A 23857-nucleotide genomic window follows, 5' to 3' on the forward strand; every position below is an offset into this window, starting at 1 on the left:
TCCACTTAGTTATAAGGAGCCCTTTTCAACCACTCCTGAATTTATATTAATAGGGTGACTTTTGGAAAGCCCTTAGGTAAACCAGGGATAGGGGCTTGTTACCAGGAGAAGCAACAGCGATTATAGGGTTGGAAATTTCAGTTTCCAACTTCTCAGGAGAGAAGAGGGGTTGGAGTCTGAACGGTCAATGATTTAATCAAATATGCCTAAATAATGACGCTCTATTACCTTACCCCCCCCAAAAAAAAAACAAAACAAACTATGCTTCTTAAATTCACTGTATCTCTCATTTGACATTTATCATAGAGCATCTTGTCTTATGGTTATTTTTTCCCAATAAAAATGTCGTGTCATACTCCCCAAAGAGTGATGATCTTTGAATTGTGGGGTTTCTTCCAGATTTCTTTTCTTCATTACATTTTTCAAATTTACTCCAGTAGACATATATTACATTTATGTTTGAAAATGACATTATACAGAAATGAAAATGTAATTTCATGAACAAATTAGCTCCTCAAAGGAAAAGTCTGTGTCCCTTTCTGGATTCTTCTCATGCTAGTACAATCTTTTACACATAGTAGGTGCTTAACGATAATCTAAATATTGATAATGGCATTAGGGGTGAATTCTACTATGATTGTCTTTGGGTCTTTTGTAACCTACGTGAATTTGTTATTGGTAATAGAGGTCAGATAAAGCAGATGTTACTTTGTGATTATAAACCTTAAAAGACATAAAAAGTATTTATACTGAAAGAAAAAAAGTTTTCACTTGAATACCGATTTCAATAGCAGATATTTTAACAGTATCGTAGATTTAATCTTAATATTCATTTTCAAATGGAATTAGAAATGTCATTTAGGTCACATGGCACCCCCTCCTCCTAGTTACTCTGTGGAAGCTGCCTTAGTGTGGCGTCTTGTGAGAGTATGCTGTATTTATATTGGGAATTATTCACTTTACCATGTTTCTTCACAATGACAAGGTCATCTGCTGACTATACTTTATTAGCCCTTTCCCTCCATTTGCCTTCACTTTTCTTTGCAACTTCTCTTCTGTCCCTTCCTTTTTGGAAGACAGGATAGAAGGGATGGTCAGCTGGCCTGTACTTGGCACTATTTGCCAGGCCCAGTTTTTGTCCTTTCACTCAGAAATCCTGTTTGCTCCTCATAATGATTCTGCTGAAATGTTGCCATTTCGACCTCATTTGAGATGAGGAAACTGAGGCACAAATTGGAAGTGGCAGAGTCTTGACTGAGACTGGCAAGGCAGCTTGGTGTGTGGTTAGGAACAGATCTGGTGCCGGGCTGTCTGGGCTTGGACCCAGGATTTACTGCTCACCAGCAGTGTGACACCCCTCTCTGTCTCTTGGTTTCCTCATAGTGATAATAGTCTATCTTACAGGGTTGGAATATGGAATGAGTTAGTCAATTATTTGTAATGCACTTAGAATAGTGCCTGGCACTATGCAAGTGCCATTCAAGTGTTTTAAAAGTAAATAAACTGAAAGCTGTCTGTCTCCAAAGCCGTTAATGGTGGAATCTCAGGCCTGCTTTTTGTTCCACCCCCCAACTGAAGCAGCAGAACTGGACAAAGCTAAACTTGGACTCTGAACAGGGAACAGAGACTTAGCTGCTAAGGCACCCATGGACTTCCAGCCCTGTCCTACCTCTCTTGCCAGCAGCCATTCTAAAATGCGAATCCATTTGCCCTAAGTTAGCTAAGAGTATTGAGCTATTAGGTACCCAGCACTGGGCTTACCAGTGGATGCCCATGCAACAAATCTCCACTGTGGTCTGGCATAACCACCTCATCCCCATTCCTGGGGACCTGGCCTGCCTCTCCCATACTATCATTCCCACTTGGTTCCTTCTTCACCACGCTCCAGTCACACTGACTGGCTTTCTGTGGGCTCCTTGATCCCCACTAAGCTCATTACTACCTGAAGGCCTTTGCATCCATCTGGAATTTCCCCAAATTGTTGCATAGTTAACATCTCTGCTCATTGTCATGTCAGCAAAGCCTTCCTTGATCATCAGCAAAACAGAAGGCATGCTCAAATAGGGGTGGCTTAGAAGAGTGTATTATGAGACCATTAGGAAGAAGTGGGCAAGGTGGGGAAACCTTTGCCACTTCCAGGCCTGGGGAAGTGGGGTGTGACAAGAAGAGACAGGGAACCTTCAGGAAACCCCAAAGAGGCCCCAGACAGAGCTGCCTGCATTCTTTAGCAGAGTGGTGCTGCCAAACCCCTGACTTTCCCAGCAAGGGGCAGTAAAAAAACAACTTACTTCCTTCTCCTCCCGCCTCTCTCCCACTTATGGAACCTGGACACACAGTCAGTCTCCCACGTGGAGGGTAGAGAAGTAATCGAAAGTTAGCCTACACTCTCTTCCCAGGTCATAGTTTATCTTCGCCTCTTCATTCTAGCTTAATATATTAATATATATCACTTTCTACAATTTCTAGCTTAATATATATACATATTAATATATATATCACTTTCTACAATTACTTTCTTTTGTTCTACGTTTACTGTCCCCTCCCCTCCAATGTAATTATTTTGAAAGCTAGGGTTTCCAGTTGTTTTCTTTTTTCATCTCTGGGTCCTCAGCAACTACCTCAGTGCCTGACGCACAGTAGGTGCACAATAAATACGGATTGAATTAACAGACTGGGACACAGGTTACTTGCCTGGAGAGAAAAAGGCTTATGAGGGTCATCTTTCCTTTTTTTTCACACAAAAAGATCAGGTGACTGAACACTCCCTGGTGCTGGGTCAGAGGGCTCCCCCTCTTGCCCCCATTTCTGCAGCTGGAGGGACAGCAGGTGCGACCTCCCGCCTCGCTGCGGCAGCGCCGGCTCCCGGGGGATGTATGTATCCCAGACAGCGCGCGTCTCCCAGGTGTCTCCCGATGGGCTCGCCCCTACGCAGGCGGCCCGGCGCCGGGACGTGAGGGGCGGCTGGCCGAGTCTCTCTCCTGGTACCGCTGTGGGCAGGGAGGGAGACACCCAGCGCTCATTCTCGGTTATTTTTAGTCGGTAGGTTACACTCCCTCCCTTGTTCCCCTCGCCCTCGCCCCCCGCCCCCGGCAGGGGCGGAGCGGCCAGAGAAGGTGGGGAGGAGAAGGTGGGGAGGAGAAGGAGCTCCCTGCGCCTCCGCGCTCGCTCCCGCCGGGGACTTGCCGCGCGGCCGAGCCCGGGCGATGCTGGGAACAGCTGCGGCGGCGCCCTCCAGCCGCGAGCGCAGGACTCCACCAGGACCTGCGCCGGCGGGGGAGGGGCAGGTAGGGGAGGGGAGAGCTGGAGGGCAGGCGGGAAGGGGCGGGGAGCGCGCTCCTGCGGCGGCAGCGGCGGCGGCGGCGGCCGTCCTCATCCCGGCGGCCCAGCACACGAGTGGACTCGGGGCTTCGCAGATGGCTTGTCCTGCTCTCGGTCTGGAAGCTCTTCAGCCCCTGCAGCCCGAGCCGCCCCCCGAGCCCGCCTTCTCCGAGGCGCAGAAGTGGATCGAGGTAGGTGCCTGCGGTTGGCAGGGGCTCCGATAGCCACCTACCCACACACACGGACGACAGGTCCAGCCTCCCTCCCCCAGTTTTCTTCTGCCAGCTGCTCCGGGTCACACGCTAGGGCCTCAGGCGAGCTGCCGTCTCCTGGCGCTTTTGGCACTGGAGTGCTGGGCGAGGGTGGTTGCGAATGGGGGACACTGCAGTCTCGCTGTGCGTGTGGGGGCCAGGAAGCGATCCCCTGAGCCTACATCCCTCCTCCCCGCCAGCCGTGCAAATCTCAGCTCTTGCCGCTTCCAGCCGCTGCCAAGGGAAGCGCAGTGCTAGCAGAAGCGCCGCAAAGGCGCAGCAAGCGCGAGCCTCCAGAGTCCTTGCGGACGCTGCGTCTTGGGGTCCTGCTCCCTGTCCTACCTTCAGTCTCTTGGACCCCCTCCTTGGCTTTCCGGAACGGAGTTGGCTGTGTCTCCACTGAAGTAAATATCCACTGGAGCCTCTGGCTGTTTTCCTGGCACCCGGTCAGGCGTGAGGCTGGCACAGCGCACAGGTCTGGGGAGCCTGCAAGACCCCACCTGCAAGCGCGCCATCCGTACAGACGTTGCCCAGCCATTAGCGGCCCCTACTCCATCCCGGAGGTGGCGGGCTTCTAGGTGCTGGGTACCAGGCCCCGTTGGCATATTTCACTCCTTAAATGACTCGGTGGCAGGCCAGGGAAATCACTCGAGCTCTCGGCTCAGTCCAAGGAAGCGCTTCCTGGGTGATCCTGATTCTCGATGTCTATCTCTAGTTGCAGCTTGGTGGCCCTGTGCTCCCGAAATGACGTGTCTGTGGGTGTCGAGACGCTTGGAGGGCGCGAGGGGGGAAAGGTGACTCCCTATGATGGGTACAATGACCCTGTTTCACAGGGCAGCCTTTCTTGAGGCTTAGTGGAGGGCGAATTTGACCCTCTTTTCCTCAGTGACAGGCAGCCCTCTTTGGCTGATAGTTCAAAGGAAGAAATGTACCGCTAAGTCATGATCCAGCAATGGTGAAGCCCGTTAGTAATCAGACTGTCACTTAGTGACATCCCCCTGTGGCACCGCAGGTCTCAGGATGCTGCTGGGATAACAGCTACGATGGCACAGATTTAAACCTGAGCTGCCTGCGGAAACCACACTCACTTAATGCTGTTTTAATGAATGCCCCACCAAAGGCCTGCACCTTACATGGTTTACCTTCTCCATGTAAGCAAAAGTGTTAGGCAGAGTTTAGAAACATCTGTTTAAAAATAGGATTAAAGAAACAGAAAGAAAAACCCCAGGCTCTATTGCTAAAAGCCTCAATCATGTCTCTCATAATTTGATAGCTCATGACCAGCTGAGAAAAAGACCTTTTTATTTTTGATATGTAGCTGGAAAGGCTTGGGATGTGACAGGTGCTCCCTCTGTGCTGCATACTTGGGCTCACAGGACGCACAGGAGACTTTGGTAGTCACTGGCTTAGTTGAGAGTTGGAGACTGTATTTTTCATGTTCTTGAACTTTAAAATTCTCAGGAGAGATTTTGGATGTGGATGGTGCTGAGGGGAGTATATAAGAACAGAGCGATCTTAAAATTCTTGAAAGCAAGTGGTTTATTCCCGATTTCCTTAATTGTGAGTAACACCGACATACTTTACTTTAAAAAATGTATTGTGGTATAAGTTACACACAGGGAGGTGTACAGATCTTAAGTGCATACCTCTGTGAATTATGACGTATGTATATACTACTCTAGCCTCCACTTAGATGTAAAACATCTCCTTCAGCCCAGAAGATCACAGTGTTTTGAAGTGGTGGTATATTTCAATCTAAATATTATGTAGTGCAGAATATCAGCCTTTGTTCTGGTTCCACAGGTTTAAAGGAAACAAGGGCTTCCTTAAGAAAGTAGAGTCCTCTTAGGCCGTATAGACAGTTAGGCATTATTTTTGATAGTTTACCAGGTACACCAATTTGAGAATGTGAAAACCGGAATAGGGTGTGTGTGGCTTTATGACTAAGGGGCAGTGGCATGTGCATTATTGAAGCGGCCTATCTTCTTTCAATTGAGGAGTTTGATTTCACAGTAAGGAGAGCTTCCCCTCCCAGGCAGTATAAAAAGGTATTTGCTCCAAGGAGAGATAGAGACTTCCCTCCCTTTCTTCCACGAGGTTCCTCTTGAAATGTAAATGTCTTGTCTGCAACCCCAGGGAACCCAGGAGCAGTAACAGATGGTTTTGTGGTGTAGTTGTGGGGTGAACAAAGATTCCTGGGCCAATAGAGCACTAATTTAGTACTTAGTGTGAGCTGCATTCCCGGGGGGATTGTTATCTGGAGACAATTGCACCTCCTTTGTCTTCGGCAACATCTTCATTGGCAGGGCTTTGTTTTTCGCTTTTGTCCAGTAGGTGATTAAATTTCCTACAATCTTTTTTTTTTTCTTTTTTCTTTTTGAGTAGTCAAGAATTTCATCCTTTCAGAAAAATGTTCCCTTGGGTGTAGTGGGTTAATAAACAAACTTGGCCACTTGTCTCTCCTCTTCAATGCTTAGTCTTCCTTGAGTCAGGGGTTACTGGGCAGGAAATGGTGGCCTGGGAACCTTGCTTGCACCTCACTCCCCACCCCCAGCTTTTGCCTTAGCTGGCAAAGGTGAAAGCCCTAATGGAGGTCACAGACCAAGTGGGGACGGTTCTGTAACACTTCCAGTGACTTTTTATAGCTGTAGGAGCAGGCTGCATGTCTTAATGTGGGTTTGGGGAGACTCCAAAAGGAAACAGCAAACCTCAAGTATTAACTCTGGCTATCGGCAGGCAGGGCCCTGACTAACTTCCCTCCACATTTCCTTTTCTAGAAGGCCTTCCTAAGCAAAGGAGCGGTAAGTACAGCACAGTGGTTAGGAGGTCAGACTTTGGGGCTGTGGGCAGCCTGGGTTTGAGTCCTGGGTCTATTGGCTTCTAGCCGTATGACTTTGGACGGGCTGCGTTTCCTCTCCTTTAGGTTCTAAATATTATCTTTGAAAGCTAACTCTAGTCTTTCACAACAACAAAAATAACAAAGAGATATTGTCGAAAATATCTGTTAAAACAGGAGTACTAATAATAGCTTACCTACCTCATGTGAGTTCTGTGAGGATTAAATATATTAACATTATTTAAAATGCTTAGAATAGTACTTACTACTTAGGAAGTGCTGTATAAGTAATGATTAGTATTATATTAACATTAATATTGCTACTGCTATTATTTTTACTACCGCCATTACTAGTGCTATTACCATCACCACTACTCTCATTGCTAATACTATTACTGTTGTTGTTGTTGTTGTTTTTGTTGTTAATAATAACCAGGGCTGATTTTGAAAGAAAAATTTTAGAACCCTAAGTTACTAGCATAAAAAATATAATTCAATTGCCTACTGATCTCATTTGGTTATCTTACCTTATTAACTCCAGATACTTGGGCTAGAAGTTCAAGTAGATGGTATGTATTACTCTAACTTGCATTAAAAGAGACTTAGGGATAGGAAAATCTGTAATATTTATTTGTAAAATGATCCTGGTTGTCCATTAAGGCTTAGAAAATGATGCCTCAACATTATGTTGAATACTTGACACGTAGCTTTTGTTACCAGACTCCAAGCAGGATGTTCACTGCCTGTCCTCTTGCAGACAGTCCAATATTAAATCATTATATGCAAAATGGCTGTCTGAATGTTCATCTCAAATGTAGCAACATTTTGTTCACTGAAGTGTCAACTGCTAGGAAGAAGAATAATTTCCTTCATTTATTTCCCTTCCTCCTTCCTCCCTTCCTTTCTTTCTTCCCTTTTTTTCTTTTTCTTTTTTTTATTTATTATTTATTGAGTTACAAGTGTTTGTTAGCAGGTAGATGATTCTGATATTCCTGGTCCCCCCTCCCACCCACAACAATATTTACCTATTCTAATCTGTAGTTCTTCTCTGCAAGGCCAAACACTTTCTGGAGAAACAGATGTCCCTTCAACTTGGTTTCGGTTATGATTTGGAACAGGTTGCCAAGTCTTTAGGGAGGGGTTGGACATTTCAGCCCAAGTCAGCCCTAGTTCTCAACTTGAGAAGTTTCTGGACTCCTTTAACTGTAATCATAGCATGCCTGTGGGACGTGGTGATGAATATAATCTTATTTGTGACCTAAATCATATTTCACATGAATGGGAACTAGTGCTGGAAGGAATCAGTTTATCATTTTGGGTCATTTCCCTTGCCCACATAAAATTGTTTACTCATTCAGCTGGAACCTGATTTTGAAGATAAAAAGCACCAAGGATACCTCTCTCCAAGATGAAAACATATTGTATTGTTTGGCAGTAGGGAGAATTTATGAGTAGCCTTTGAGAGAATCTAGCATTTAGTGGCCAGCAGCACATGACTTTTGTGATGTAATGATGAGTGAACGCATGCCATAAGTTACACAGTCATTCTAATTTTCATCTCTGTAGGGACTTGATGACTCACATCTTTTTACTACAACAGAAATTTAACTTTACATATGATTCTCCAGCTCTGCATGGAGAGCCTAGGAAGAGGAAGAAAACCTTCTTCTGGCTAGATTAAGAAAGGGATGATGGTATGAATAGATATGTAAATTAGAACAAGCAGCATCTTTCTCACAATGACATTTAAATAGTCCGGCTTGTTTGTATATAGGGCTGCTATGACACAATGCTGTCACATGGTAGGAGAACAGTGAGATCCCACAGATTTGGGGAACGGGAAAGTGGAATGGGAGGTGGAGCTGGCACTTCTTGCTCCTGCATCTCCCTGAAAACCAAGTTTGCATCAAGTGAGCTACACATGGGCAAACTGAGCTCCAGCCACCAGGAAGAGATAGGGTGGGGCATGTGTTCTCAGTAACTGCATCTCTCAGCCCATGCTCTTTGCTGATGGATGACAATGGAGCCATGATATAGACATCTGGCTGTGATTCTGTGGGTGGCAGTTGGTGCTAGGTGGGATCAGGCAGCTCTTGGAAATTGGCCTGGCAACTTCTCTTTTTGATTTGGACCATTCTGATACTTAAAAGGATCATAGTTAGGGATAACAAAATAATGATAATGATAGTAATAAAGTTGATGCTCATGATGACAAAAGCTGATAATGAGTGCTTACTGTATGCTGGGCACAGGGCTAATCCCTTTCAAATAAATACTATTACTATCCCAATCTACAGATGAGAAAATTGAGGCTCTGAGCAATTAAGTATCTTTCTCAAAGTCACAAGTCGCAGAACTAGAACTTTAATTCAAAGCATCCTTCCTTAACTTCTATGAATATATATATCCATACATCCAACATTTATAGTTGAGGAAATTGAGGCTCCTAGAAGATAGGACAGGGGTCCTCAATGCCACCCCCGCCTCCCGCTGGAGGTGAGTGGTGGGTGAGAAAGGGAAGCTTCATCTGTATTTGCAGCTGCTCCCCAGTGCTAGCATCACCGCCTCAGTTCTACCTCAGCTCCACCTCAGATCATCAGGCATTAGATCCTCATAGGAGCACTGGTCCCTGGTGCCAGAAAGGTTGGGCACCACTGAGTTAGGAGATTGTCTCAGGTTATATAGTCAGTAAATACTTAGAGTCAGAATTTGAAGCCAGGCTGTTCGACTTTGCAACCCTTATTATCTGATCCCATATATTGCTTCTAACACTTAGCACAGTGTGTAAAAATTCTTGTAAGGGCTGAGCTTTCTGATCCTGTCACTGTGCAGAGGTGTCCCATATGCCCCACCGCATATGTGGAGGCAGGATGTGGATTTCAGAAGCTGTAGTGTTCTAGACTGTTTCCCGTGGTTTATCTTTTTTCAGCTGTAGGACTGAGGAGCTTTCCTCACTTGGACAAACCATCTCAGTGTTACAGTGGGTGGAGGACAGGAACCCAAGCAGGTGGTACTACCTAGGCCCTCGGGCAAGAAGGATGAGGCTCGTCACCTTTGCTTGCTGTCTTCAGACTTTATGTTGCTCAGGCTGAACCGGGCATTGAGGTTGTCTGTAGTTCAGGGTTGCTAGAATCTGGTTTCTGTCTCCTGTTGTTACTGCTACAACCCCAAGTCACTCCACTGAAGTTTTACTTGGGCAAATGGCAAGGAGGTAAGTAATTAGTTTTTCATTATTTTAAAGCTTGCTGATTTATTATCATGTAATTTTTTTAAGAGGACAGATATTCTAGAATATTTTATGGTTATAATATTAGGGACCATGGCTTTCTTGTTTCAGTTTTATTTCCAAAGCCTGTTTCATATGGGGATGAATAAATGGATAGTCTGTGTGTGCTTTTAACATTTTCTAATGGAGAAGGTGCATTATTCTATATTTTACCTACCCTTGTGAGTTTGAGTAAAGACCTGTGTGGTCTGTTTTGTTCTCCAAATATGGTTGTGAAGGTGTATCTCTTCTTAGTGCTGATGTGTTTAAGTACTCTTGGCACATCTGTCTGAGGCCTTTACTTCAGCTCCTTCACCTTTACTTGAGAATTCTTCCATCTGGACGAGATCTCACCTGGGAACAGTTTTGTTGTTGAGTTCAGCCAAGAGGCAGGTCCTTCCAGGAGAGGAGGTTGGCGGCCTCCCCTGCAGAGCCTCAGGCCCCATGCTAGGAAACTGAAGGGTCTGAGCGAAGCACCACTGTGACTTCTGGAAACCTTAGCTTGTAGTTGGCATCCCTGTCACCTACATTCCAGTCTAACTGTAATCATTTTGGCCTTTATTTTTATGGTTGAGGACTGAATCACTTAATACAGGTTGATTTTTGACTCTCATTGGCACTAGATTACTCTCATTGGCACTAGATTTTCTTTTTATGCCCATTTCACTGTTCTTTGATTTAGAAAAATGTACAATAATTTTTACCCTCTTGTGTTCGTAAGGATGTGTATATGTTTATGTTTAAGGCAAAAGAAAAAAGGGTATTAGATATGATCTTTTATGGATGGGAAAAAGATGACTTCAGTGCAGTAACATGAGGAGAGCAAACTTTGTTTTTAAGTGATTGAGAAATATAAAAATAGCCCAAATTTGAGGATTACTAAATAATACAGGAAAAAAAAAAGAGTAGTCCTTGAACAAATAAAAAAAAAAAGAGTGACAGAATATCGGAAAGACTCCTGCCTGTACATGAGGAGATGTTATATCTCTCTCCGTGTGGAAGAATGATGTCATGGAGTTCAGTTCCGCTGTGGTAAAATTCCATGTTTCCAGTACTGAAAACAGCACTGCTAAAGAAATGTCCTCATGCAGCCAACCTCAATGGGGTGGCCATCATATTTCAGGGAATTATCTTTGGTGTCAGGGGAAAAATTGAGGTGACATAGTCATATAACATGTACCTAAGGAATATTTTGACTGACATCTTTTCCCACTAAACTTACAGTGTCAGCAAAACTTTATTCCCATATCTGTGCTGGGACCTTAAGAGTAAAATATCGGTTAGGCCGAGAAAGCTGCATGGATTCTGCCTCTGGTAGTTACTTTGGTGCAGCTATTGTGGAATGCATCTTGGCCTCCTGGTCAACCTTAGAAGTTAGAGCCATACTCCACCCATCTATCCCTAAGTAGCCCATTATGAGGCCACGTAAGAATAGGCTTGTACTTGTCTTGTTTTTTTTTTTTTTTTTTTTTTTAAATAAATGTCAGGGGCAAGAGGGCTTGTGGCTTTTTTTTTTTTTTTTTTTTGATGACCCAATACTGTTATAAAAAATCCTCAGCCTTATATTTTACCACGTGGGTGCACCAAAGTGAGGAACTAAAGTTATATTTATTGTGATGAGTACACAGCTCTTTTCCTCCCCTAAAACACATTTTTAAAGAAATGATGTTCAAACAATTGTTTTATTCTAATGGTAACTCAGTGAAAGCTAGGATAGGCTTAAGCAAATGGTTTAAAATATGAAATAATTATGTAGGATGCTTGGCTATCACTCGTTTCTAAGTTCAGTGTGGTATAAACATTAAAAATAAGCTTTAGTGGTGAAAATAAGCATTTAATATGTGAAAGTGTTTTAAAACAAATTTTAAAATTTGTTTCCTAAAAAGTGTTTATTAGGCTCCAACAATGTGCCAGGCATGGTACTAAGACCCAGGGTTAGAAGGTGAACAAAATAAATATAATTCTCTGCCTATGTGAAATGCACAATGTAGTCCGGTAGGGACAGAGAGCTTAAATGATGAACACATAATTACAAATTAGGATAAGCGCTATTAAGACAAAGAATGAGAGGCTTTAGAGAAAAGTGCTGTAGGCAGACAAGGACTCAGTGAAAGTGGTATTTAAGCTAGGACTACTGAAGGGTGCTGAGCAGGGCAATTAGACTGATGCTAATTTACTGAGACAGGGGCTTTTGTGTGCACACAACTCATGCTTTATTGCAATTATGCTTTGAAAAAAGGTAGAAATGCTCTTAAAGTTCTACAGGTGTGTCAGAGTTGTGTGTGTTGTGGTGGGGAGGGTGCGGGGAAGGGAGCTGAGTCAGAAGTTCTCAAATATTCTTGCAGGTCACTCAGAGTAGAGTTTGCATGAAGTACCTCTGTACCTCTTAGGACCAAGTCGCAAATAAATAAAAAACTCTTCTTGGAGAAATGGCAGAGAGGACTTGGGATTTATGTTTGAGCCTGGACTATGGGGTTAAAATTCTTACTCAAATTAGGGGCTATAGAGGCTGTACTCCATTCTGAGCTAAGAAGGGGTTACAAGAAACCTGCTTGTTTTTACTGAGGGAGTAGAGAAATTTCATGTGAGATTTTGGGTGATGACCTAAAGATATCCTCTGATTTGGGGACTTGTTCCCAAATTGCTCTAAAAGAAGGGGCTTTATAAACTAATAAAGTCACATGCCATTTGGGACCTCCATAAGTTGTAAACTCTGGAGATTTGTGACTTAGGTTTTTTTCAGCACTCAAACCCTCTATCTCTAGACCTCCTTCCTCACGGTCCAGTATGGCTGCTAGAGATTCATCATCATAGCACCTTTCCAGGAAGCAGGATAGAGGAATGGAAAATGAAGAGTGAGTCCTTCCCTTATAAAATGCCTTATAGAAAATTCTTCCTGATACTTCTGCTTCCATTTTATTGCCCAGAACTTCAGTAACATGGCCAATCTTGACTGCAGGAGGGCTGCAGTGTCCCCAGGTGGGAGTCTGGGTTCTCTTCGTTAGGAGAAAGAATGGCAGAGACAAGGGCTGAAACCCTGAAACACCCTTTCTCCACTTCTCCAGGGACAAATCCTTTTAAGACTGAGCTTAAATATGACTGCCTGTGGGGCAGACTCCCTGATTCCTAGCTAGGCCCATTAATCCTTTTCTGTGCACACTTGAACATTCACCTCTGTTAGAAAACTTGTCATATTTCATTGTAACAAATGTATGACTATGTAGGATCTGCCTCTTTTGATAAATCTCAGAGCCAAGGACAGGGTCTTAGTCATTGTCCTACTCTTTCTTGGTTCATTCTCTCTTCTCCCTGTTAGGGCTCCAAAGCCGCATCCCCACTGGCTGGGTGATTTCTCAGTGAGTGATTTCTCAGTGAGCCTCTGCCTGGCTATAATTGCCTGATTGGCACTTGGACACTGATGTGGCAGAGAAAATAGATTCTGTTGCTGCCCTGACAGGAAGCAAAGTGTTTTTTTATTTAAAAAAAATTTTTAAGATGAATTAAAAAAAGCAGTTTATTCAGTAGTTGCCTGGAGACAGTCAGTGATTGGACACTTGGAAAGTGATTCCACTGTTGGCTCTTAGGTAGGTGATATCAGTTGAAGGAATTATTTAGGGGGCCAGCCTTCTCTTCAGGTTGGACTAGTGTAGGGCTCTCTGCACTTGGAGTTTCTGTCTGCAGGGTCGGAGAGCAAACAACTCTGTTTTTTAACAGAGTATTCTGCTCTGAGACTCTAATCTTCTCTTTCTTTCCTCACCTTAAAGCAGTCAGTCAGCCTTCTCTCTCTCACCTGTTAAAGGAATCCAGATAATTCCTATTTCTTAATATGAGTGAAAGATCAGAGTATTTTTGATTACAGGATATCTAAAAAGAGAAAGCACTGAGGAATTTTTATTATAGTGGTTATCTATATGAGTTCTTATTAGATAGGTATTTTTAAAAGAAAAATACTCCACAAAAACTAATGACCAGTAGCTGGTATTAATAAATGATCATGGCTATGACCATTAGTTGTCGCGACTTAATGGAAACACTGAGAAATAGCATCCTCTCTGCCTTTCTCACAGAAAATAAAAAAAGGAGCTTGTGGAGCTGAATGTTGTCAGCAACCAACAGATGTGGTTGCCGCCTGTTTCCTCAGGAACTTTGCAAGATGTCATAAATAAGAGGGGTGGGTGACAAGTGGAAGCTTGATTCATCATGTTGCAAGAGTTGACAGAATGTGATAATGCAAAGTGGTAAAGTGGCTAGTTCAGTGCCAAGTAAAAATAATTATAGTTAACATAACACACACTTCTAGAGCATTTTTCATGTGTCAGTGCTAGTCTAGGTGCTTGTTTGAGTTAATGATATGATTTATATAATGAGGTGATCATCTATAATCTATCTATCTATCTATCTATCTATCATCATCATCATCATCATCATCATCATCATCATCATCATCTAGCTCTCTGTCACCTAGTACATGCCTGGCACATAAGGTTCTTCTCAGGTAAGCACCATTTATGCCCATTTTACAGATAGTAAAACTGGAGCACAGAAATGTTAACTGATTTGCCTGAAGTCACATAGCTAATAAGTGGCAGAGCTGGAATTTGACCCCAGGCAATCTTGTTCCAGAGCTTGAGCTTGGACTGGTAACTGCTGTGCTGTAGAAGTCAAAGCAAAGCTTCTGACAAGATCATGATCCCAGCTAACTATTTAACCAAGCAGATGACCCGCTCCTCCCTCTCTTCCTCCTCTTTCCTTTAATAGCTGTTTATTGTGCATCTTTTTTTTTTGTGCATGGTGCTGTTAGTTGCTAGGAAACGGTGTCACCTCTATAGCTCCCGAGCACATCTCTGAAGCTGGACCCCTTTCAATGTTTTTAAAAAGACAAATTTTGGCTGGAGAGTGGATGTGACTATGATGAATACCATTACAGAAGCAGAATGAGCATTGCCAATGTGTGGAAGTATTTTTATTCCCTTTGTCTTCACCAACCTCTTTCCTCTTAATTGTGACATGGCTTCCCCTCTGTATTAAAATAGCCTGATGCTGGAGTCTGGGATCTTGGGTTATAAGGGAACTTTTTTTTAGGAACTTCATATTTCCTATCTACTATCAGAAGCCTTGGACATTTCCAGGAGGTACTCCTACTGCCTTTGGAGAGGTAGTGGAATATTGCAGGGATTATTAACAGGAGGAAGAAAAACATGTGTATTTAGTGTGTCTCCCTGTCAGGCATTGTGATAGGTGCCCTATAGTTGTCATCCCATTTAGTCCTTGTGCAACATAGATATCCATTGGCCGCTGTTCCAGTTCAAGGTTCTCTACTTTGCCTGTTCCAGTAAGTTTCACTCATGTTAATACTGGCAGGCAGGCTGGTTAGGACTCTTATCTGACGTAGCTCCTGGGACTTCAGATGGTCACCTTCATGGTGGTCCTTCTCTTGGCCTATCCATCTGGCACCCCCTGGCCATAGCTCCACTCTTACCTGGCATGGGCCCCTGTGTTCCAAGCAAATACAGTGGCTCTGCTATCATTTATGTTTCCATGATGTGAATTATTGCATATGTAGTTGGTAAGTAGGGGATGATGCTTACTTTATAAGGCACAAGTTACAATGGTTACTGTGAGATTTTTCTTAGCACCTTAATATTTTGCATCACCTCGCTTCATAAGGTATATCATGTCTAATTACTATGTTGTAATTACTATGTTGTACAACTATAATTGAAAAATATTTTGCATCATCAAATAGCAGTCATTGAAAACAAAGTAGATTAGGTGAACCAGGGAGGTGATTGCTCCTTGTTCTTGCTTTGGGCTCCATTTGGCTTTGTACATAATAAAAGTTTTAATTTTCCCAGATCTTTCTGCATTTTTATCTTATCTCCATAATGCAGCAGCCCTAGTTGCATGCTTTCTATCCTGTACTCTTGATGCCACCCTACCTCCTTGGCAAAAATCCCACATTTATTCTGTAATAGGAAATAGAAAACATTTTTATCTGTGCTAATAATTTTCATTGTTCTTATTGTTTTTGTTAGTATTTTGGTGCAAATTTGAATGGGATTAGAGCCTTCTCCCCCAATTATATATTTTTCATAAGCCCTGTTATTTTTTAGTGTGTGATTTTGCAAAATTTGAGGGTTTTGGTTCTCTGTCTTACTTTGAGACACAATTCATTCATTTTCAGGAATATGTATGTTATTTTATAGTAGATATATTTAAGTATTCATGTTTTGTGCAGCTTTATTATATTTCTTGCTCACACGCTCATACATACAGATATATAAAATAACATTTTGAAGATGCCTGATGCTGGAGTCTGGGATCTTGGGTTAGAAGGGAACGTTTTTAGGAACTTCACATTTCCTATCTATTATCAAAAGACTTTGGACAGTATTTCCAGGAGAAGCTCCTACTGCTTTTGGAGAGGTAGTGGAATATTGCAGCATTTTTCCCTAGGCATTTTCTGTGGGGTTTGGGGCCTTGGTAGTACTTAAAGCAGCATTCTTCTCCCCAAGGGGGAACTACCAGTGTTATTTGTTGTGGGTGAGAAGCTCTTGGGAGGTGACTTGGACATGAGGAAACTGAGACTTCTGGGTAAGTGGTTTGCTTGAGGATTGTTGATGTCTAGGCTGTTGATATTCATTTGTAGCCTCCCTGCACCAGTATATGTGTATGGGCAATACGTCTCAGTTTGGGGTATCATTTATTCATCATGTATTTATTGAGCTTGTCCTAGAAACTCAGGAGTGTATGAGACAGATATGCCCCTGCCATCGTAGAGTTATATTCCACCAGGAAGCACAGCCCCTGGACACAAAATTCTGTGTGTGATGCCTTTTCAGAAAGGCAGAAAGAGAGGAGCATGTTGTGTGGAATATGGAGGGGGCCAGGACCTCCTTTGGACTGGGGGACCTTGGGCAGGGCTCTCTGAAGAAATGCTGTTTAAACCGAGATCCAAAGGATGAGCAGGAACTGGCCAGCCAAAAAGGAGCAGGAAATCGTGTTCTAGGTGAAGGCTGCTGGCTATGCGAAGACTGTAAAGAAAGAGTCAGAGGAGCCCAGTAAGATGAGAGCATTGTGAGTTAGGTTGAGGAGGGTACAGAATGAAGCTGGAGTGGGTATCAGGAGGGCTACTCAGTCTTGATGTAGAAGGTAGGGGTCCCCAGTGTGGCCAGAACTCTCTCAAATTACCAGAGATCATGAAAAAAAAAATAAGATGACCAAAATTATAGCTTGGTCAATCCTATTTTAAGCATTTAACTTCTCAACCATCCTGTGAGCTGGAATAAGCTCTTATTTTTCCCATTTTGCAGAGAAATAAGTAAATGAATGGCCAATGTCACATAGTCATTAGATGGTTAAGCTGATCTTTAAACACAGGTAGTCAGGCTGTTTTATCTGTGCTAGTAAACACCACGCTATGGGGTGTGACATAGACTCTTCACCAAGGGTGTCCATGAGGGGGATTGGTGAGGGGGAGCAGTAGTGAAGAGTTGGTGAGGTGGGGTTGGGGGTTGCCTAAGGATGCTGGAGGCCAGTGTTAGCTTTAGACATATTTTCAGTGTTAAAAGAAACCCCCTAAATGAATCTCTTCACTCGATACACTGCTTGATAGTTGCTGCCAACTGGAAAGAGAGATCTTATTCAAAGGAGTCTCCAAGACTCTACTAACCCCACATTCTAATGTACATGAGGACCTCAGTTCCCAAGGAGCCTGGTAGACCCTGGGATTGCTCTGCTATAAGCCACTGACTTTTAACTTTAATCAAGAGTTGTGAACTGTATGATGTGTTAATTTTTTTTTCATTTGGTTTTAGATGAGTGTGTGTGTAGTAATTTTTTCATTCAAAAAATTTTTTTGCTTCTATGTCTTGGCTACTGTGAAAAAAGATGGTTTATGGCTCATTGAAAATCTGACCAGGCTGACTCAGCAGCTCAGTGATATCAGTAAGGACCTGAATTCTCTCAGCCTTTCAACTGTGCTGTGCATTGTGTAGTTTTATGCTCAGGCTTTACATAGTGTGTCCATGTCTGCCCTGTGTCACCCCAGCAAGTCCAGGCTTTTCCCCTTGAGGACTCACTGGGCAAGAGCAATTTCCGTCTTCACATTTTCTTTATACCCTCTTAGCAGAGAAAGGGTACACGTCCCTCATTTATGATCCTCTGGAGAGTGGAAGAGTTGATTAGCTTAAGCCAGTTAGGGTACATCCCTAACAAAGGTTCTGGCAGCTACCCAACAAAGAAGTGGTGAATTTTCTAAAGGAAAATCTGGAAGAAGTGGATGCTGAGGCCACCAACCTATGTTACCAATATTTAATTAAAATGTGATAATATATAGTAGGGTCCCTAACCCCCAGGCCTTGGACTGGTACTGGTCCTTGTCAAGTTAGGAACCGGGCCACATAGCCGGAGGTGAGCAGCAGGCCAGTGAGTGAAGCTTCATCTGTATTTGCAGCCGCTCCCCAGCACTAGCATCACCACATCAGCTCCGCCTCAGATCATCAGGCATTAGATTCTCATAGGAGTACTGGTCCCTGGTGTCAAAAGTTTGAGGACCACTGAGCTATAAGATGAATAAGGTCTGAGGACCTAATGTATAACATAGTGACTATAGTTGATAATATCGTATTGTATAATTGAAATTTGATGAGAGAATAGAACTTAAATGTCCTCCCCTCCACACACACACACAAAAGTGAGGTAATGGATATGTTAGTTAACTAGATGGGATGAATCTTTTTACAATGTATACGTATATCAAATTAGCATGATGTATACTTTAAATATCTTACAATTTTATTTGTCAATTATATCTCAGTAATGCTGGAAAAAAAACATTAAAAGGTCCATCTTGGGTATTTGAACTCTCTTTTCTTCCCAATATGTATGGACCTTATAAGATAGCAGCTCTTAGAAAATGTTAGAAATGAAAGTATCCAATACCAGGGTCTGATTTGTTTTCCTCACTGAATTTCATATTCTTTGAGTAAGATGTATTTTTTGGAGCTTGATGCGTAGAAATAGCAAAGCCATGCAGTTGTTCGCTGGACAGTCCGGGGCTGGAGGATATTCGGCTCTGTGCCTGCACTCTCCCCAGGCATGTGGGGCCCTTCTAAAAGTGGATATGGTGACTGTCACTCACTGATCCTCTCGTTGAGTGACCCAGATTGGCACAGCACAGCTGGGTCCTATGCAGAGCCTGTACGGGAAAGAGGTAGGTAAAAATAAAAAGTGATTGAACAACTTAGGTGGAGTCAGGATATTTGAAAGTTCATTGGTAACTTTGCTAGTCCTTGGTCAGATTTTGACTTTTTTTTTTTTAAGGAGATAATGGTTAGAATGATGGTTTTCTAGCTGTCTTAGATTTGGTAAAAAAGTTTCATATAGCACAGCAAAACAAAGTTCTGGGGTGCTTTTACTATATGTGGAAAATATGGTTTTTAAATTTAGAACATTTTGTGCTTGACACGAGTTTCTTTTTTATCCCATTATTCAATATTTAAGTCTTTAATAAACTTTTTCCCCCCAAACATGTCTTTTATGGAGTTACTCTCTGAAATAAGACTCTCTCTCTCTCTCCCCCTCTCTCCCTTTCTCCCTCTCTCCCTATTTCCCTCTCTCTCTCTCTCTCTCTCTCTCTCTCCCTTCCTCTCTCCCTCCCTCCCTTTCTCTCTCTCTCTCCCACATACACCTTGCCACCTTCTTAATAGAATGAAATGAGCTTGTCATAGTTCTTTTGCAAAATACAGTTTTCTTTGTTATCTAAAAAATGAGTAACTGTTTAAGTATGGTGTCAATTATCCAATGGGAATAGTTTTACAATCTTGCCATTTTTGGGGGGATTTTGACATTTGTATTTTTTAAACTGTGGATTCGCTAATTTTTGAAGTTCTGGTCTATATTAATGAAAATTTTGAGATTTTATTTTAGCATTTGACCAAGAGATTATTATTATTATTATTATTATTATTATTATTACTGCTATTATTTCTATGTCTACTATTATGAATATTTTAACACAATGAAGATTCTATATCATGTTTTTCTAGTTACTGGTAGCTTTGAACTATGAGACTTTTTTTTCCTCGTGAATGCTTTGTGGCTTTTAATGTAAGCATCTCTCTGTGATCTGTAGACTGAAAATTAAACCCCCAAATGGCCTTTGTCTTGCAATAGCACTATAAAAGAATAGTAAACATTTTATATAAAATATATGGGAAATGTGAGTATAACTTATTTTAAAAACAAAATGATCTTAATGTGCCCTCATGGAGACACATTTCTGAAAACATTTTTTTTTTTGCAATATTTATGTCATCACGCTACTTCTGATAAGTTCTTTTAATAATTTCTTACATTTCCATTCATTAAGTTACCCATTTACAAAAATCTAAGAGACTGCTAATGGCTATGGGTTTCTTTTGGGGGTGATGGAAATATTCTGGAATTAGATAGTGGTGATGGTGGCCATTTATTTATAGTACTTAGTGAAAATACTAAAAAATATCTGAATTACACACTTTAAAATGGTGAGTTTTATGGTATGTAAATTATATCTCAGCAACAGAAATCTGTTAACAGCTTTTAACATTCTAAGCACTGTTCTCAGCCCTGAAGCATTTAAACAAACACATGAAATTAAACATCTAGGTATACATATTAGTTCTTGATACAATAGTTGCACTGTAATAAACTGCAATGCTGTGGCAGATAGCAGTAGCGTGGTTTTTTTTTTCTTGCTTATGGATTCAAGGGTCAGCTGGAGGGGTTCTGCTTCAAGCTCTTGGTTGGCTGCACTTGGTTTGAGGCTGTAGGTTGGGTTTGTGTTTGCTTGGTGTGTGTGTGTTCTTCTTGGACCAGAGGCTACCTGGGAATGTTATCTTCATGGCAAATGAATGACAGGTGCATCAGAGCCCAGCCAAATCATGCACTGGATTTAAAGTCTCCATTTGCATCACATCTATCACATTCCACAGCCAAAGCAAGTAATGTGGCCAAGTCCAAAGTCAGTGTGACAGGGAAAGACATTCTGCTTACATGGGAGGAGAGGGAAGTGAATACTTTTTGAGTAATGCTCCAGTCTATCATAAAGTGTTAGGAAATGAGTCTTTGCGGAGTTCCTGGGAGCTACAAAGGAAGAAGTGAACATTTTTCTTTGGGTAGATATCAGCATCTTTGAGCAGATAGGCATTGGATTGAGTCTTGAAAAATGAGTAAGTATTGCCACTTGGATGGGGAAGGTAAGGGTGAGGAGAGGTGAGAGTAAGGGCTGAGAAGGGACTAGATTATGAGAATGGATTGAGCAGAGGCATAGAAGTTTGCAGTAGCAGGGTACATTTAGGAAGCAGCCAGCCTGGAGAAGGCCGCTGGGAGAAAAGACTGGGTATGTCAGTATGCCTTGTGCCTTATGGTTTGGTGCTGGTACTAAAAGTGGGCTGGGCTCTGGAGTGAGACAGCTTGACTCAAATTGTCATTTACTAGCCCATGTGACTATGCAGAAATTATTTAGCCTCTCTGTGCCTTAGTTTTTTATCTGTAAAGTGGTAAGGGTATTTTCAGTATTTATCTCATGAATTATGTTTAGAATTAAAAAGTTAATACACGTTAGCATCCAAAACAGTGCTTGACATACAGTCAAGTGTTCAATAGGTGTTAACTGCTATTAGTATTTTTTGAATGGAGTTTAGTTTTTATTTGCAAGCAAAGAGGAATAACTGAAAAGTAAGGAAAGGACATAACTATTTTATGTTTTGGAAAGATGACCATGGTGACAATATAGGAAATGATTATGGTGACCAGTACTGAAGCACGCAGGCCACAGTGTTGTTGCAGGAATATAGACAAGAGGTGATGATGGCAACGAAAGTGAGAGCAAATGTGAGAGATGTTAGGGATGTAGAATTAATGAGATTTAGTGACCAAACAGGTGTGGGAAGTAAGAGAAATGGAGAAATTGAGAGTGGTTCCCAAATGTATGGCTTGGTCAACTGGGTAGTATGATTTTGCAAGGTAAGGAACATAGGAAGAGGCATGATGTGAGGAGATAGAGGATGAGTTCAGGTTTGAATGTGTTGAGATAATTATGAGATAATCAAGAGGATTTAAGAAGCAGGGTCCTTTGGCTATAAGAGTTAGGAAGACATTGTGAACTCTTTGGAGTTATGACAATGATTGCAGTGGTTCAAGGCTTGGTAGAAGTACAAAAGCCAAGAGACGGAGTGTAGATTATTATTTCATGGTGCTTGATAAAGAAGAAGGGAGACAGCAGTAAATAGCAGGGAGAGAGAAACATAAGGTTGCAGTAGGATTAATTTTGTCCTCTATTTAAGGATGGGAGAGACTTGACCATACTAGGAGACTTTGAGGAAGGAGGATATGGGGAGACATTGATTATATGTCAGTAAGAAACAGTAAGTGATAAAACAAGGTTCATGAGACATACAGAGAGGAAACTGAGAATAGATATAAATAGGAAAAGGGACATTTCTAGATATTTGTCAAGACAACTGTTAAAAGTTTTGTGATGGTGTATTAATTATATATTGCTGTGTAACAAATTAACCCCAAACATGGCAGCTTAAGTCAACACATATGTATCATTTCACAGTTTCTGGGAGTCAGAAATTTAAAAAAGATTAGATGGATGGTTCTATCTCGGAGTCTTTTCTGAGGTTGCAAACAAGGTGTTGACTGGGGCTGCAATCATCTGAAGGCTTGACTGGGGCTGAAGTTCAGTTCTTTGATGGCTGTTGGCTGTTCTTTGCCACTTAGACCTCTCCATAGGGCTGCTTATGTGTCCTTATACCATGACAGCTGAATCCACTCTTCCCCTGCAGCCCAGGCCACCTCACTGAGTGAGTGATTCAAGAGAGCAAGGAGGAAGCTACAATACCTATTAAGACCTGGCCTTAGACTTTTCATGCTTCCATATCTACCACATTCTACTCCTTAGGAACAAGTTACTAAGTATAGCTCACACTCAAGAGGAGGGGAATTAGGCTTCATTTTTTGAAGGGAAGATCATCAAAGAATTTGTGGATATATTTTAAAACAACCATAAATGGCTACAGAATGAACATGTACTTTTAACTGTAAATGCTCATGTATCATGTTTTATGTTAAGATGTTCTCTCTAGATATATTTTCCAAAAAGTATCTACTCTTTTAGCTTATAAGATTGTAAACAACAAATGATGTAGGAATAATGAACCACCAAACCTGGAATCTCTTGGTACAGGTAGTCATTGGTAATATGCACCATTTATACCTAAACCCATGTTGCCCCATTTTGCTCAGTTGTGAGCCTTTTGTTCAAACAAAATCTTAGAGATTTGAGATTTTCTCAAATTTTATTTTTACAATAAGCGTTCAGTAGTAATTATTGCCTGCCTGTTAGTGGGGAGCTCTAGCTCAGTAGTTCTCAACTCTGACTGCAGATTAGAATAACTTGGAAGCTTTTGATTTAAAATGATCTAGATCAGGGCCTGGGTATTGTTATATCATAAAAGTTTCCCCCCAAGTGATTCTGGTGTGTGGCCAGAGTGGAGAACCAGCAGATGATAAAACAAGTGGGTAAGTTGCACAGGACAGTGTTGCTAGACGTAAGATTTAAAACTTATTTTAATGAATATTTTTTTATGGGGGTGTGGGAAGGCATGTGCATCCAGAGAATGCCATATCTTCTGCTAACAACATCATTCCTAGTTCATATGATGGAATAAATGATTAGTATTTCATGGACTCTGGAGAACAGTATGAAATTCTAGATTTTCTAGAAATTCTAGCAAATTTGACAACCATTTCTTTAGGAAAGCCTTCCTATTTTCTTCATCAAATCACAGATATCTCAGGGTATAAGCTCACTTTATAGTCACTGTCCTTTGTATGAAATGCTATCATTCATTCAATAAATAGTTCTCGAACACTTACAAAGTGCCAGGTATTGTGCTAGGCACTGAATGCGCAAGGAAGAATAAGTCACAGTTTCTTGTTTCAAGTGAGCAACTCTCCTTCGAGTGTGGGAGACCAGCAGGCATATAAATAAGAAGAGACAGAGGTAATAAAATTTTTAGAATTGTTATTAAAACAGCACAGAACCAACCAGTCAGAACAGCCGAATAACAGAGGCACCAGCCATAGACAGTCTGTTCAGTGCATACTGGCTGTCTTTCAGCCCTCAGTGTAGGG

General features: G+C 42.0%; 1 protein-coding gene across 11 annotated transcripts in view; it reads left to right on the plus strand.

Moving 5' to 3' along the window:
• The first annotated feature begins 3190 nt into the window (after positions 1-3190).
• Positions 3191-23857, plus strand: part of LIMCH1 (LIM and calponin homology domains 1) — a 336436-nt gene continuing 315769 nt past the window's right edge. For 9 of the 11 annotated variants that reach the window (XM_015597532.2, XM_015597537.2, XM_006922457.3 and 6 more), the window contains exon 1: positions 3191-3509. In XM_015597532.2, the coding sequence (XP_015453018.2) occupies positions 3204-3509 (306 nt within the window). In that variant the 5' untranslated portion in view covers positions 3191-3203. The remainder of the gene's footprint in view (positions 3510-23857) is intronic. The other 2 variants (XM_025040280.1, XM_025040275.1) reach the window with 2 other exon arrangements.

This window comes from Pteropus alecto, unplaced genomic scaffold (assembly GCF_000325575.1).
Source record: "Pteropus alecto unplaced genomic scaffold, ASM32557v1 scaffold57, whole genome shotgun sequence".
In the NCBI taxonomy this organism is placed as follows: Eukaryota; Metazoa; Chordata; class Mammalia; order Chiroptera; family Pteropodidae; genus Pteropus; species Pteropus alecto.